Here is a 15364-nt window from a genome sequence, read left to right as displayed (position 1 = left end):
CTTTATAGTCCAACTCTCACATCCATACATGACCACTGGAAAAACAATAGCCTTCACTAGATGGACATTTGTTGGCAAAGTAATGCCAATGCTTTTTAATATGCTGTCTAGGGTGGTCATAACTTTCCTTCCAAAGAGTAAGTGTCTTTTAATTTCATGGTTGTAGTCATCATATGCAGTGATTTTGGAGCCCCCCCAACTAAAGTCTGCCACTGTTTTCACTGTTTCCTCATCTATTTGCCATGAAGTGATGGGACCGGATGCCATGATCTTAGTTTTTTGAATGTTGAGCTTTAAGCCAACTTTTTCACTGTCATCTTTGAGTTTCATCAAGAGGCTCTTTAATTCTTCACTTTCTTCCATAAGGGTGGTGTCATCTGCACAGCTGAGGTTGATATTTCTCCCAGCAATCTTGATTCCAGCTTGTGCTTCATCCAAGTATGTATTATAGAAACATATAGTGTATGTAAGATTTATACAGTCTGAAGAGAACTCTTTCCAGTACTCTTGCCTGGAAAACCCCATGGACAGAGGAGCCTGGTAGGCTGCAGTCCATGGGGTTGCTAAGAGTTGGACACGACTGAGCAACTTCACTTTCACTTTTCACTTTCATGCATTGGAGAAGGAAATGGCAACCCACGCCAGTGTTCTTGCCTGGAGAATCCCAGGGACAGGGGAGCCTGGTGGGCTGCCGTCTATTGGGTCACACAGAGTTGGACATGACTGAAGTGACTTAGCAGCAGCATAGTGTATGTGTGTACTATGTATGTAATATATTTCCTCTTCCCTCTCATATCTGTCACTTTATTTCATTGATGTTGTCTGTGCTAACTTTTGTAAAATGTGCTTTTATACTATTAATACCTTTTAACCCTCTATCCTACACATACATATTTACATCACTATCTACCTTCCTTTCTTAAAGTCAGAACTTAATAATTGCCTTTTTTTTTTTTTGGTTTTAAATTTCCATTCATTTAATCTATTGTAAGTTGTATTTTAAAGGATTCTCCAAGAATGGTTCACACTTTAAATTCTTAGTTAGGAAGTATCTGTTGGCTTTAGTTAGGAAGTTTTTTGAGGGGCAAATAACATCAGTGGTGGCTGACTTTGTGGCCCCATAGACTGTAGCCCACCAGGCTCCTCTGCCTATGGAATTTTCCAGGCAAGAATACTGGAGTGGGGTGCCATTTCCTACTCCAGGGGATCTTCCCAACCCAGAGATTGAACCCAAGGGTCTTGTGTCTCCTGCATTGGCAAGTGGATTATCATTAGCATTTATACATGAATGATAATTGTCTGGCAACCCAGTACCACTTGAACTCTCAACATATAGGAAAAAGGCTGGCTTTACTGGTGCTGCCTTCTCACCTAGAACCCAGAAAACTCCTCAGCATTCTAGGTAAGGGGCGTATAACCTAGGCATCCATCCTAGGTTATACCAAATGCCATCCATCCAGTCAGGCATTTCTGGATGAGATTTGTTTTTTTGGGTTTGGCAATTTAAGGAGGCCCCATGAAGAATCCTTTCTTGCTGTTTTGGTGTGAGTGGGGACATTCTTCCAACTTTCTGCAGAGGCAGTGGGTTCCTTGTGTTCCTGGTACAGAAGTGGCATCCATGGGACATGGAGGCAACAGCACCTTCCTCTCATGCCTTGTGTGGCAGTGGAGTGGTAGCAGCTTCCTCTTCAGAACAGTTTTAGAAATTGCTCCTTGAAGCTTATCCTTCAGCCTTTCAACAGTTCTGACCACTAACCAAAATTCTTTCAAAATCCTCCTTTTTCTGCTTATCCAAGTGTCAGTTTCTTTTTCTATCCAATAGTGTGCAAACCACAGTTCATGGGCCAAATCTGACCCACTACCTGTTATTGTTCAATGGATGGAAAAAATTAAGAGTATTTAGCATTCTAGACACATGAAAATTTTATGAAATTCAAATTTCACTGTCTATTAGTAAAGTTTTTTTGGCACACAGCTACACTCATTTGAGTGTTAAAATGGCACAGTTGAATAGTTGTGACAGGGGTTATATGGCCCAGAAAGCCTAAAATTTTTCCAATCTGGTCTTTTACAGAAAAAAATTGACTCCAGATTTCCAACTAAGAAACTTGGCCAAAATATCTGGGTATAAAATTTTTTGTTAAAAAGATGTGTAGGTATTACTCTACATGCTTCAGTGATGAGTGTTGCTTTGAAGAAATTTGACAGCCAGATTTGTTTTCTCCTTCAGAGTGGCTTATCTATATGACTTCTCATTTAACCTCTCCCTTTACTTCTTATACTTCAGCTAGGACCAGAGAAACTGCTGCTGTCATCTGTACACTCTATTCACACTATTGCAATGGTAGTTTTACTTTTTGCTCCAATAGGTGTGCAAAGTACACTTTGAGATACTTTATTGCTTCCTTGAGAAATCTTCAGTCATAGGCATTATCTCTGCCTCCCTCATGCAAGGCTGCCTGGAAACTTTTTGCAGTTCTTCCTAGTGTTGGGGTTTGGGGGGGGTCTCAGTTGTTTCCTAGTTCATAGAAGATGGACTATTACTTTCGTTCTTCAGTTTCCTCATTGCTTTTGAGCAACCTCCCAGGGAGAAATGAAGGAGAATGCCTCCTTGTTACTAGAAACACCTTTTATTCTCTTGTTCTTTTTCTATATTCTTTTTAAAAATATTTTTGGCTGTGCTGGGTCCTCATTGTTGCCTGGGTTGCTGCAAGCGGAGGCTACTTTCTAGTTGTGGTGTGTGGGCTTCTAATTGAGGTGGCTTCTCTTGTTGCAGAGCACGGGCTCTAGGGCCTACAGGCTTCAGTAGCTGTGGCACCCTGGCTCTAGAGCAGTTTCAATAATTGTGGCACTTGAACTTACCTGTTCTGCAGCATGTGGGATCTTCCCAGATCAGGGATTGAACCCATGTCTCTTGCATTGGCAGATGGATTCCTTACCACTGAGTGGTCAGGGAAACCCTTTTTCTATATTCTTAAGTCAAGCTGCTTAAGTACTCTGGTTATATAACACTCTGTGTCCTCATTTATAAATGGTATAATCACCACTTTATATTCACTGGAAGGACTGAGGCTGAAGCTGAATCTCCAATACTCTGGCCACCTGATGTGAAGAACTGACTCATTGGAAAAGACCATGATGCTGGGAAAGATTGAAGGCAGGAGGAGAAGGGGACAACAGAAGATGAGATGGTTGGATGGCATCACTGACTCAATGGACATCACTGACTCAATGGACATGAGTTTGAGCAAGCTCTGGGAGTCGGTGATGGACAGGGAAACCTGGTGTGATGCAGTCCATGGGGTTGCAGAGTCAGGCACAACTGAGCGACTGAACTGAACTGAACCCACTTTATGTGTGTTTACCTCACAGGGGTATATAGTCAAAATCTGTTTTACATGCTAGGGCCATAGTGGTGAATAAAACAGTCTTTGTCCTTGTGAAGCTGGATAAAAGATGATTAATTGAGCCAGAGTATGGAACTGGAAATAATGAAAAGTAATCAGGTTTCAGATAGATAGTGTTCTAAAGATAGTGCTAAGAGGATTTGTTGATGGACTGATTAGGGGATAAGAGAAAATTAAGATAACTCCAACATTTTTGGCATTAGAAACCAGCAGGTTACTAAACACTATAAGAAATGTCAGAACACCATGGCAAAAGGGAAGATACAAATAGCTTGTCAAGAGGAAATAAAGGCCACATACCAAAAATAAAAATGGCTTTGGAAATTCCAAACAGCAACACTGAAAAGTAAAAGCAATAGAGCAATATCTAAAATTCTGAGTGAAGATGATTTCCAAACTAAAATTCTATGTCAGTCCAGGAATAAGGGTAGAATGTATCTCATAAACTCTTCCTCAGGAAGCTACTAGAAAATGGATTCCACCAAAATGAGGGAGTAAAATGAGAAAGAGGAGCCAGAAAATGGGAGAGAAAATGAGAAGTCTCAGACAGATGTGTAGTTCAGATTGGAAAGGGCCAGAGAATTCCAGGAGAAGTCTCCAGTTAAAATAGGTTTTTTGGCTTATCTGACTTGTATTGGAGCCTTGGGTTCAAATTAGTGGTCGGTACATAGAAAGCTAAGTAGTTGAAAAACAAAATTATTAATTTTAAGGGGAAAAAAGTATACAAGGAAGGAGATGAATAATATTCAATAGACACAGTGACATTAAGACTATGTTCAGTTCAGTTGTTCAGTTGTGTCAAACTCTTTGCGACCCCATGGACTGCAGCACGCCAGGCCGCCCTGTCCATCACCAACTCCTGGAGCTTGCTCAAACTCATGTCCATCAAGTCAGTGATGCCATCTAACCATCTCATCCTCTGTTGTCCCCTTCTCCTCCTGCTTTCAATCTTTCCCAGCATCAAGGTCTTTTCCAATGAGTCAGTTCTTCGCATCAAGTGGCCAAAGTATTGGAGCTTCAGCTTCAGCATCAGTCCTTCCAATGAATATTCAGGACTGATTTCCAAAATCACCAGTTTAATCTCCTTGTAATCCAAGGATTCTCTAGAGTCTTCTCCAACACCACAATTTAAAAGCATCAATTCTTCAGTACTCAGCTTTCTTTATAGTCCAACTCTCACATCCATATATGACTACAGGAAAAACCATAGCTTTGACTAGATGGACCTTTGTTGGCAAAGTAATGTCAATGCTTTTTAATGTGCTGTCTAGGTTGGTCATAGCTTTTCTTTCAAGGAGCAAGCACCTTTTAATTTTATGGCTGCAGTCACCATCTGCAGTGATCTTGGAGCCCAAGAAAATAAAAGTCTGTCACTGTTTGCATTGTTTCCCCATCTATTTGCCATGAAGTGACAGGACCAGATGCCATGATCTTAGTTTTTTGAATGTTGAGTTTTAAGCCAGCCTTTTCACTAGATTTAACTAAAAATTATGATATATAACTAAACTGGAAATAAATGGGGAAGTATATATGTATGTATATACATAGAAGGGTTTAAAAGAACTACACTCTTACATTCTGAGGTAGGTAAAAAGTATAATTTTTGAAACTGAAAATTCAAGAATGAGCATTACTATAGATAGCAAGAATTTACTGTATAGCATAGGGAACTTTATTCAGTATGTTATAATACACTATAATGGAAAATAGAAAAAATAATATAATATACACATATATATGCATAACCAAATCATTTTGCTGTACACCTGGAACTAATACAGCATTATAAATCAAGTATACTTTAAGAAAAAAAAAGAATTAGCATTAGGAGCATGTCCTTTAGAAAAATGGAGGTAAATGGGAGAACAGTTGAGACTGAACAGAAAATTGGGGCATGTGGAAGAGTGGAACAGAGGCTGCTATAGTCTTGCACAGCTATTTAAATTTTTTTCATTAGCTATAATGTTAAGCTTAATATGTCAATATATGGGTGGACACTAGACTTTAGGTGAGCAGGAAATAGTATATACAGAAGTCTAATTACACATGAAGCTTATATCATGTTATAAATCAAAGTCAGTAAATAAAGCTAAGGGAATTCCCTGGCAGTCCAAATAGTTAGGACTCCATGCTTTCACTGCCAAGGGTCCAGGTTCAATCCCTGGTCAGTGAACTAAGATCCTGTGAGCTGCACAGCACAGCTAATAAAAAAGAATAAAGAAAAAAAATTAAAAATTTAAAAAGTCAATATAAAATATTTCCAAAATTTGGGGGAATTGAAAGTTTCTATAAGATGCTTAATTTTGTGTGTCAGAACTATTTAAATATTTAAATGTAACCCTGTGACTGTTTACCCAGATGGACATTTGATACGCACAACCATGAAATAATTATAAGAATAAAGATCAAAAACAAAACTATAAATAACTTCTAATTACATCATTTAGATAAAATGTAAAATATTTTTAGTCTTCTGGAGAAGTAAAAAATTAACACATGATTTTATCACTTCTTAAATTAGTTCAACTCTCTTTTCCTATTACATTTGGGATGTCATTTTCAGAGAACAGTTTTTTTTGCATATTCTTCATAACAAACCCAGGACAGCCTGGCTTGGTAGTCCTTTTACATAGTTTGAAGTTGGTAAACCTTTGGGCCTTTTTTCAAGAGATAACCTTGGTCATTTAGTGATCCAATAAAATTTTCAAAATCAGCAACCTAGTAGAAAATAATAAAAGAGCCTGTTAAATAATATGCAAAAAATGTGATTTTTAAAATTAATCTCTCAAACAGTAATATACAGTTGTCCAGTTTTGGGGGCAAATTAAATTATTTGTACTTCTTACAGAGAAAGCTGCCTACATACGAACCTTGGATTCTATAACACCTAGCTAATCAAAAATAACTCCAGTATGCATAGAATCTTTTATATTTGTTTTAGCTTAGCTTCAAAATAAAAATTAGACTAACTTTTGAAATTGAATGAGCAATTTTCCATATAAACTGTTTTACATGTTTAAAGTGCTATTATACCCATTTTCACGAAGACTTTTAAGTAGTTAGATCAAGTGGAATCATGTCCATTTAACAAATGAGAAAACTGAGGTTCAATGATGTGTAAGATGACTTGCCCAGAGACTGTCAGAATAACATGGAAACTTGCTATGATGTTTCTCCCATCAAGATGTTGAAAACTCTTTTGAAAAGAAGTTTGAATTTTAGATAAAAACTTTTTTTAAAGCTCTGAGCAACTAATTTTATATCTTAAATAAAACAAGCGTTTGTTTTAAATACACCAAAACAGCCTATTCCATGATTTTAGTCTAAATCTTTTGACATTTAAAAGTTCTTCTATACTAATAAAGCCCTCCTGAAATTATTATAAAAAGATTTACTAATTATTTATTTTATCATACCTGAATGTTTAACTCTTTGGCAATCTGTTGAAGTTGATGAAACTGAAATAAATTATTGTAAGTTCTTTCAGCAATATTGTTGAGAGCAGAAATAAATCTTTTTGCTGCTGACCTGTTGCTCATTCCAGAACCATGCTGGGATCGTTCAAAATCTAGGTTCCCAAATTCATCAGAGTAAGTTCCTAACATGCTTATGGAAGGAAAGAAAAACAGTTACCCAGTGTGTTTCAGCTATAGACATTTTTGTCCAAGTTATAAAAAGAAAAATGTGGAAGTAGCCCTGAGGCTCGGGTAACAAAGATTTAAACATGTATTTACTGAGTGGTGATTGTGAATTAACTATGTATGGACTGGTTGGGGATAAAAATATTTTGGACATAGCTACCACTTTTTAAGAAACTCCCTATATTTAGAAAGGGAAATACAAATGAATTTTTGCATAAAAATACAAAGTTGACAGGCTACAATATAAATACTTGGAACATTCTCTTTGATTCATGAAAAAAAGAAATTCTAAACATACTAAATTTAGGCTTTCCTTGGTAAAGATGTCTTCCCAGCTCCTAGGGCAGCATCTGGCAAATAAAATGTGTTAGAAATACTCTGGGAATGAAGTAGAAAGGTTCTGCTGAGTTGCAGTAATGATGGTTAGATATTAAAGGATACACCTATTTCTCCAGCTCTTGCTGCTTTCTTCTTATTTTCACAATATCATCAGGCAAAGAAATACATAATTCACAGTGAATTTTAGCCAGAAGTCTGAAAGTACCAGTTAGAGATTAGCCATCCTCTCTAGTCCAGCCCTGTTGCTGATTGCCTGCCTTAATTCTCAGCTTATATATAATCTCACAGCCAGGCTCAGAGGCAAAGATGTTATTTAATGAGTTAATTAATCAAATATAAATTGGTCACTAGACAGTAGGCTTCCCATGGTAGAACAAAACAGGTGCAATTCCTGCCCTTAAGGAGCTCATAGGAATGAGTTTAAAGGGTTATTAAAAACACAGCTTCATTTTGTTCCCTGAATAGATAAGAGCCCACATGAAACAGAATAAGCTGTACATACAGGAATGAGTCATCCAAATAAGACTGCAGTAACTAATAAAGCAATTAGATGAATATCTGTATTCCCTAGAAATAGAGCATTTTTTAAAATAATTAACTACTTTATTATTTGTTGTTGTTGTTTAATCACTAAGTCATGTCCCACTCTTTTGCGACCCCATGGACGGCAGCCCGCCAGGGGAGCCTCATGTACAGGCTCCTCTGTACATGAGATTTCCCAGGAAAGAATACTGGAGTTGGCATTTCCTTCTCCAGGAGATCTTCCCTTCGTTGGCAGGTGGATTCTTTACCACTAAGCCACCAGGGAAGCCCATACCATATAATTTACCTTATTCTTATTTCTCATCGAACAGTCGTCACAAATGCTTTAGGCTACTATGTCAATTATAATAGCTAGTATTTACCTTAACTATATTTATTTACCATGCACTGGTTTGATCTCCTTGCATCAAATCACTCAATCCTAAAAGAAATCAACCCTGAATATTCATTGGAAGGACTGATGCCGAAGCTGAAGCTCCAATACTTTGGCCACCTGATGAGAAGAGCCAACTCACTGTTAAAGACCCTGATGCTGGGAAAGACTGAAGGCAGGAGGAGCAGGGGACAACAGAGGACAAGATGATTGGATGGCATCACTGACTCAATGGACATGAGTTTGAGCAAGCTCGGGGAGATGGTGAAGGACAGGGAACCTTGGTGTGCTGCAGTCCACAGGGTCACACAGTCAGACATGACTGAGCAAATGAACTGAACTGAACCATGTGTCCAATTTAGCCCTTCCAGCAATCCTATTACTTGAGGATTATTCTTATTTCCGTTTTACAGATGAAGATACAAAGTCTTGTAAGGTTAAGTGACTTGCCAAAGGTTACAAAGCTAATTAAGTGTCATATCTGGGATCTGAGTCTGAGCTACACTGCTTCAGATTTGAAGAAAAGTATGTAAAATGTTTGAGTTACTTTCCTTACACAGAAATAGCTCACAATGATCTCTCAACCTCTGAAGGTGGCTCTATTCTCTTCTACTTCCTAGTATATTTACAGAGAGAGCTTACATGAACTGTTTCCCATAAACACGGGGTTTTTATAGCTATGTGCTCTATGATATACTGTCAGCAGTTTAGATTTTTCTTATTTAGGCTTCTGCTTCCCAGTTAAAATGTAATTTTACAGGTTCAAAACCATGTTAAGGACAAATATTCAAAGCTAAAGAGACAGAAACTCTGAAATGGAAGATTTAATGAATGAAAAATGATTACTAAAATCAACCTAAAAATCAATGTAGTATATTTACTGAGAGCCTACTGTGTGCAAGGCATGAGTCTAGGCCCTGGGAGTACAGCAGTAAATATGACAGATAACTCTCTTGTCTCAGAGTTTAGACTAAGGACAGAAAGCATGTTAATTGTAACAAAGCAGATAATTCACAATCTAGTCTCAGTTGTGTTTAATTGGGTCTTGATCTCTACCATGGAAATAATGCTAGGTAATTCCAATCATTTGGAATCAAAGAAAGAAGAAAGTGAAGTCGCTCAGTTATGTCCGACTCTGCGGCCCCATGGACTGTAGCCCACCAGGCTCCTCTATCCGTGGAATTTTCCAGGCAAGAGTACTGGAGTGGGTTGCCATTTCCTTCTCCCTTGGAATCAAACTAGCCTTTTTTTTTTTCTCTGAACGTTTTTATAAAAGTTGGTAAATACTCAAGCAATTCAGGGACACCAACTAGTAATCTGATGTGGGTGCTATTTACACTTAATCATGAGACCTCTTTTTTCAGGATCCCAGAAGAAAACTGACAGTCTGAAGTTAATTCAGTTTCATCAGCAAGGCAACTTTGAGAAGTAGAAACAATACAATTTCCATTAGGAAAAGCACATGCAAACATTGTTTGACATGAGTATTCACACATGTAGAACTATTCATAAATGAGAACTATAGCATTTTTATTGAAAAGGCAATTAAAATTTAAGTATAATGCTCACATATGAGAACTAATCCATGGCATCCACAGAACCATGGATTTACTGTAGAGAAACACCAGAGTGGCTACTTGAGGCAGTCTGGGGTCTGAGGTCTTTGGAAACTGATGAAGGGTAAAGCCTCAAAAAACCAATGTTACAGCTGAAGGCGAGTTGCTGAGGTAGTCTGACCCTTGATTTGCCAACAGTCAAATGACGTAGAGCACGTGACATTCTTTAGTAGAACCAGGCACTAGAAGACCCAAAGAAAGGGCAAGAGTTCAATAAAAAGAAAAGAAAACCAGGAATGGCTATCTGGGTCCACTGCCAAAGGTGGAGAGCTAAAGGCCAGGATACACTGGCCTTAAGAGAATGAAAGAGAATGATACATGCACTTGAGATTGTGAGCAAAGCAGCAGCTTCCTGTCATTAAACAAGAAGTCTCTATTGTTGGTCCCTATTTTTAATTAGGAAAAAAGTTTAAAGTATAAAGATTTCTAGAATTTTGGTTGGTTTCAGTGACTTACTTTGGATCTGTTAGGTCAGATTCTCAATTTCCTATTGGTCTCATCCCACTAGAAGTCAGGCAGGTAATTGGTTTTTGTGGCCATTCCTTTACTTCATATGCTGCTCATTATAGTGAGTCCTGGCAACATTCTGTATGAAGAAATCTAGTAATTCTAATATTTATAAGGTTGCTTATAAATAGCAACTGGAGGTCCTCTAGCACAAAGAAACAAGTTTCGTAATTTTTACCACAAGACCTGTTAAACCCTAGTACTGAGGCATGTAAAAGAGAAAATTGATAGTTCAAGCACAGTGTGATGCTCAACCAGTAAGATACTAAGATAGAGAGGGTAAAAGTTAGCAACTGGTTGAAAGGGTTTTTTGTTGTTTAGTCGCTTAGTCCTGTGGCCACTGCTGAGTTTTCCGATTTTGCTGGCATATTGAGTGCAGCATTTTCACAACATCATCTTTCAGGATTTGAAATAGCTCGGCTGGAATTTGATCATCTCCACTAGCTTTGTTCGTAGTGATGCTTCCTAAGGCCCACATGACTTTGCACTCTGGAATGTCTGGCTCTAGGTGAGTGATCACACCATCGTGTTTATCTGGACCATTAAGATCTTTTTTGTATAGTTTTCTATGTATTCTTGCCACCTCTTCTTAATATCTTGTGCTTCTGTTAGGTCCATACCATTTCTGTCCTTTATTGTGCCCATCTTTGCATGAAATGTTCCTTTGGTATCTCTAATTTTCTTGAAGAGATCTCTAGTCTTTGCCATTCTTTTGTTTTCCTTTTATTTCTTTGCACTGATTACTGAGGAAGGCTTGCTTATCTCTCCTTGCTATTCTTTGGAACTTTGCATTCAGATGGATATATCTTTCATTTTTTCCTTTGCCTTTCGCGTCTTTTTTTCTCAGCTATTTGTAAGACTCCCTCAGACAACCATTTTGCCTTTTTGCAGTTTTTCTTCTTGGGGATGGTTTCAATCACTGCCTGCTGTACAATGTTACGAACCTCTGTCCATAGTTCTTCAGGAACTCTGTCAAATCTAATCCCTTGAATCTATTTGTCACTTCCACTCATAATCATAAGGGATTTGATTTAGGTTATACCTGAATGGTCTAGTGTTTTTTCCTATTTTCTTCAATTTAAGTCTGAATTTGGCAATAAGGAGTTCATGATCTGAGCCACAGTGAGCTCCAGGTCTTGTTTTTGCTGACTGTATAGAGCTTCTCCATCTTTGGCTGCAAATATAATCAATCAGATTTCAGTATTGACCATCTGGTGATAGCCATGTGTAGAATGGTCTCTTGTGTTGTTGCAAGAGGGTGTTTGCTATGCCCAGTGCAGCGCATTCGCTTGGCAAAACTTGTTCGTCTTTGCCCTGCTTCATTCTGTACTCCAAGGCCAAACTTGCCTGTTATCCACAAATCTATTGACTTCCCACTTTTGCATTCTAACTCCCTATGATGAAAAGGACATCCTTTTTTTGGTGTTCATTCTAGAAGGTCTTCATAGAACCATTCAACTTCTTTGGCATTAATTGTTGGGGCATAGACTTGGATTACTGTGATGTTAAATGGTTTGCCTTGGAAAAGAACTGAGATCATTCTGTTGTTTTTGAGACTGCACTCCCAAGTATTGCATTTCAGATTCTTTTTTTGACTGTGAAGGCTACTCCATTTCTTCTAAGGGATTCTTGCCCATAGTAGTAGATATATTGATCGTCTAAATTCACCCATTCCCATCCTTTTTAGTTCACCAATTCCTAAGATGTTGATACTCATTCTTGCCATCTCGTTTGACCACTTTCAATTTACCTTGATCATGACCTAACATTCCAGGTTCCTATGCAATACTGTTCTTTACAGCCCTGGACTTTACTTTCACCACCAGACACATCCACAACTGGGTGTTGTTTCTGCTTTGGCTCAGCCTCTTCATTCCTTCTGGAGCTATTTCTCCACTATTCTCCAGTAGCATATTGGACACCTAACTACCTGGGCTTCCCGGGTTGTGCTACTGACAAAGAACCCACCTGCCAGTGCAGGAGACATGAGACATGGGTTTGATCCCTGGGTCAGGAAAATCCCCTGCAGCAGGAAATGGGAACCCACTCCAGTATTCTTGCATGGAGAATCCCATGGATAGAGGTGCCTGTTGGGCTACAATACACAGGGTTGTGAAAAGTCTAACAGTATTGAAGCAACTTGCATGCACAGAATTACCTGGGGGATTCATCTTCTGTATCATATCTTTTTGCCTTTTCATAATGTTCACGGGGTTCTCCAGGCAAGAATGCTGAAGTGGTTTGCCATTCCTTTCTCCGGTGGACCAAGTTTCATCAGAAGTCTCCAACATGACCCATCCATCTTGGGTGTCCCTACATGGCATGGCTCATAGTTTCATTGACTTACACAAAGCTGTGATCCATGTGATCATTTTGGTAATTTTTCTGTGACTGTGGTGTTCATTCTGTCTGCCCTCTAATGAATGAGAATAAGAGGCTTGTGCAAGCTTTCTGATAAGAGGGGTTGACTGGGGGGAAAACTGGGTCTTCTGGTGGGCATGGCCATGCTCAGTTAAATCCTTAATCCAGTTTTCTGATGGGTGGGACTGTGCTCCCTCCCTGTAGTTTGGCCTCAGGCCAAACTATGGTAGGGGTAATGGCAGAACTCCTCCAAAAGGATTTATGCCAGCATGCTGCACCTCCAAGAACTGCTGCTGCCAGTGTCCCTGACCCTGCAGCAGGCCACTGTCAACCCACACCTCTGCCAGAGACTCCCAAACATTCACAGGCAAGTCTGGCTCAGTCTCTTGTGGGGTCCCGGCTCCTTTCTCCTGGAAGCTGGTTTGCACAAGATTTTGTTTGTGCCCTCCAAGAGTCTCTGTTTCTCCAGTCCCGTGGAAGTTCTGTAATCAAATCCCACTGACCTTCAAAATCAGAATCCCTGGAGATTCTCAGTCCCTTTGCTGTATCCTCAGGTTGGGAAGTCTGCTGTGGAGCCTAGAACTTTCACAACAGTGCGAGTTCTTCAGTATAATTGTTCTCCAGTTTGTTGATCACCCACCCAGAGGTTGTATGGTGGGGTTAATGGCAACTACCTCCTCCAAGAGGACTTACGACACATGTCATGCCTCCCAGGATTACTGCTGCCAGTGCCCCTGTCCCCATGGCAGGCCACTGTTGACCCATGCCTCCACAGAGACCCTCAAACACCCAGAGGCAGGTGTGGCTCAGTCTCGTGTGGGGATCACTGCTCCTTTCCCTGGGTCCTGGTTGAAAGGATTGGTAGTCATTAGTTGTTAGTAATTTTACTCATTATGAGACAGCTGCTCTTGTGCTAGCAACAAAAAATTAAGAGGTATCAATTCAAGAGTCCTTAAAGCTTCAAAAACTGTAAGCATTAACTTCACAGTTGCTGACAAATTCTGACATGTTGATTTAAGAAGAAAAGTTATGCTTCTTGCACAGATTACAAATAAAAGGGCAAGAAACAAGTTGCAACTTAATGTTTAGACCTTTGGGAAATAGCATGGGTACCCTTCTACCCATACAGCATGCTTCCAGAGGCAGTAGAGGGAACAGGGTGTCCTCTGGGGACAAGTCAGGGCCAGCCTGGGGATGAAGAAACAACTAGGTAAATCTCTCCCTATAAAGACAGGGAGAAAAGGATCTGAAGCTCAGAGCTACTGGACAATGTATATGGAGAGCTCTAAAGGTCAGAACCAAGAAATTCTTTGAAAGGGGCAATTTTGGAAACTTCTGATCTGTGACATGAGATCTGCCAGTTTTTGAAACCTTCAATGTGTGTAATGAGTCACAGATTGAAGTTAAAAGTTATCTACACAGTCTCATCATCATATCATCAAAGCTGGCAATATTGATAGTGTTTACTGAGTGTCCACTAATGTGTCAGAAACACATTTGTCACTTTATTTAACCTTAGTGCATGATATCTCTGGAGAAGGCAATGGCAACCCACTCCAGTACTCTTGCCTGGAAAATCCCATGGATGGAGAAGCCTGGTGGGCTGTGGTCCATGGGGTCGCTACGAGTCGGGCACAACTAAGCGACTTCACTTTCACTTTTCACTTTCCTGCATTGGGGAAGGAAATGGCAATCCACTCAAGTGTTCTTGCCTGGAGAATTCCAGGGATGGAGGAGCCTGGTGGGCTTCCGTCTATGGGGTCGCACAGAGTCGGACACAACTGAAGCGACTTAGCAGCGGCAGCAGCATATCTCAGAGCACAATCCTTTGTGCTGAGTTCTACACAAAAGGAGACTGAAAAGCAGAGTGTAACTTGCCATGGCAGCTCCAGTTCAGTTCAGTCGCTCAGTCATGTCTGACTCTCTGTGACCCCATGGACTGCGGCACACCAGGCTTCCGTGTCCATCCATGGCATCCTTCCCTGTCCATCCCTGTCCATGGCAGCTCCAGGTCAGATTTTAAAGCCCACACTCTGGCAGCAATGCTATACCACTTTTACTCAGAGCTAAAGAGAAACAATTGGTTCTGATTCCAAGCAAGCCCAGAACAGTAGCTCTTAGGGAAAAAAAAATTACTTAAAATAATTTCGTCTTTAAATTAGTATTTTTGCAGCCTCAGATTCCTGACAGATTTATATTTTAAGTACTGTGAGAGCATATTAAGAAGAACTAATTTCTACATTATGATAAATCCACACAATGAAACACTGCAGTTGTGAAAAATAAATGGACACTCTTTAGGCATTGACACGGAATGATTTCAAGATCATTTTCTTAGTGAAAAAACTGAGGTATAGAATGTGTATGCTACCCTTTGTTTATAAAAGGGGAAAAAGAGTATACAGATAGAGAGTTATAATGTATATTTTATATCTGAAATCACACAAAAATTGATTTGTTGTCACTAGGAAAGAGGAGGAACTAGGTAGCTAGTTAACAGTACATGAAGAAACTTTTACCATTAAATACTGTTTGAACTTTGGAATTTTGAGGTATATGAATGTAAACCTATTAAAA

The 15364-nt window shown here is 39.4% G+C and overlaps 1 protein-coding gene across 4 annotated transcripts in view; it reads right to left on the bottom strand.

Annotated features, from left to right (window-relative positions):
* Window positions 1-5056: 5056 nt before the first annotated feature.
* MCM8 (minichromosome maintenance 8 homologous recombination repair factor) overlaps window positions 5057-15364 on the bottom strand; it is a 54965-nt gene continuing 44657 nt past the window's right edge. For 3 of the 4 annotated variants that reach the window (XM_055544253.1, XM_055544254.1, XM_055544252.1), the window contains exons 18-19: window positions 6824-7013; window positions 5057-6125 (exon numbers count right to left, since the gene is read on the bottom strand). In XM_055544253.1, coding sequence (XP_055400228.1) covers window positions 6033-6125; window positions 6824-7013 — 283 coding nt within the window. In that variant the 3' untranslated portion in view covers window positions 5057-6032. Of the gene's footprint in view, window positions 6126-6823; window positions 7014-9815; window positions 10102-15364 lie in introns of those variants that run through there. The other variant, XM_055544255.1, reaches the window with a different exon arrangement.

Source organism: Bubalus kerabau, chromosome 13, assembly GCF_029407905.1.
Source record: "Bubalus kerabau isolate K-KA32 ecotype Philippines breed swamp buffalo chromosome 13, PCC_UOA_SB_1v2, whole genome shotgun sequence".
Classification (NCBI taxonomy): Eukaryota; Metazoa; Chordata; class Mammalia; order Artiodactyla; family Bovidae; genus Bubalus; species Bubalus kerabau.
Note: the sequence above shows the minus strand (reverse complement) of the source record. Positions and strands in the feature narration are given on the sequence as shown.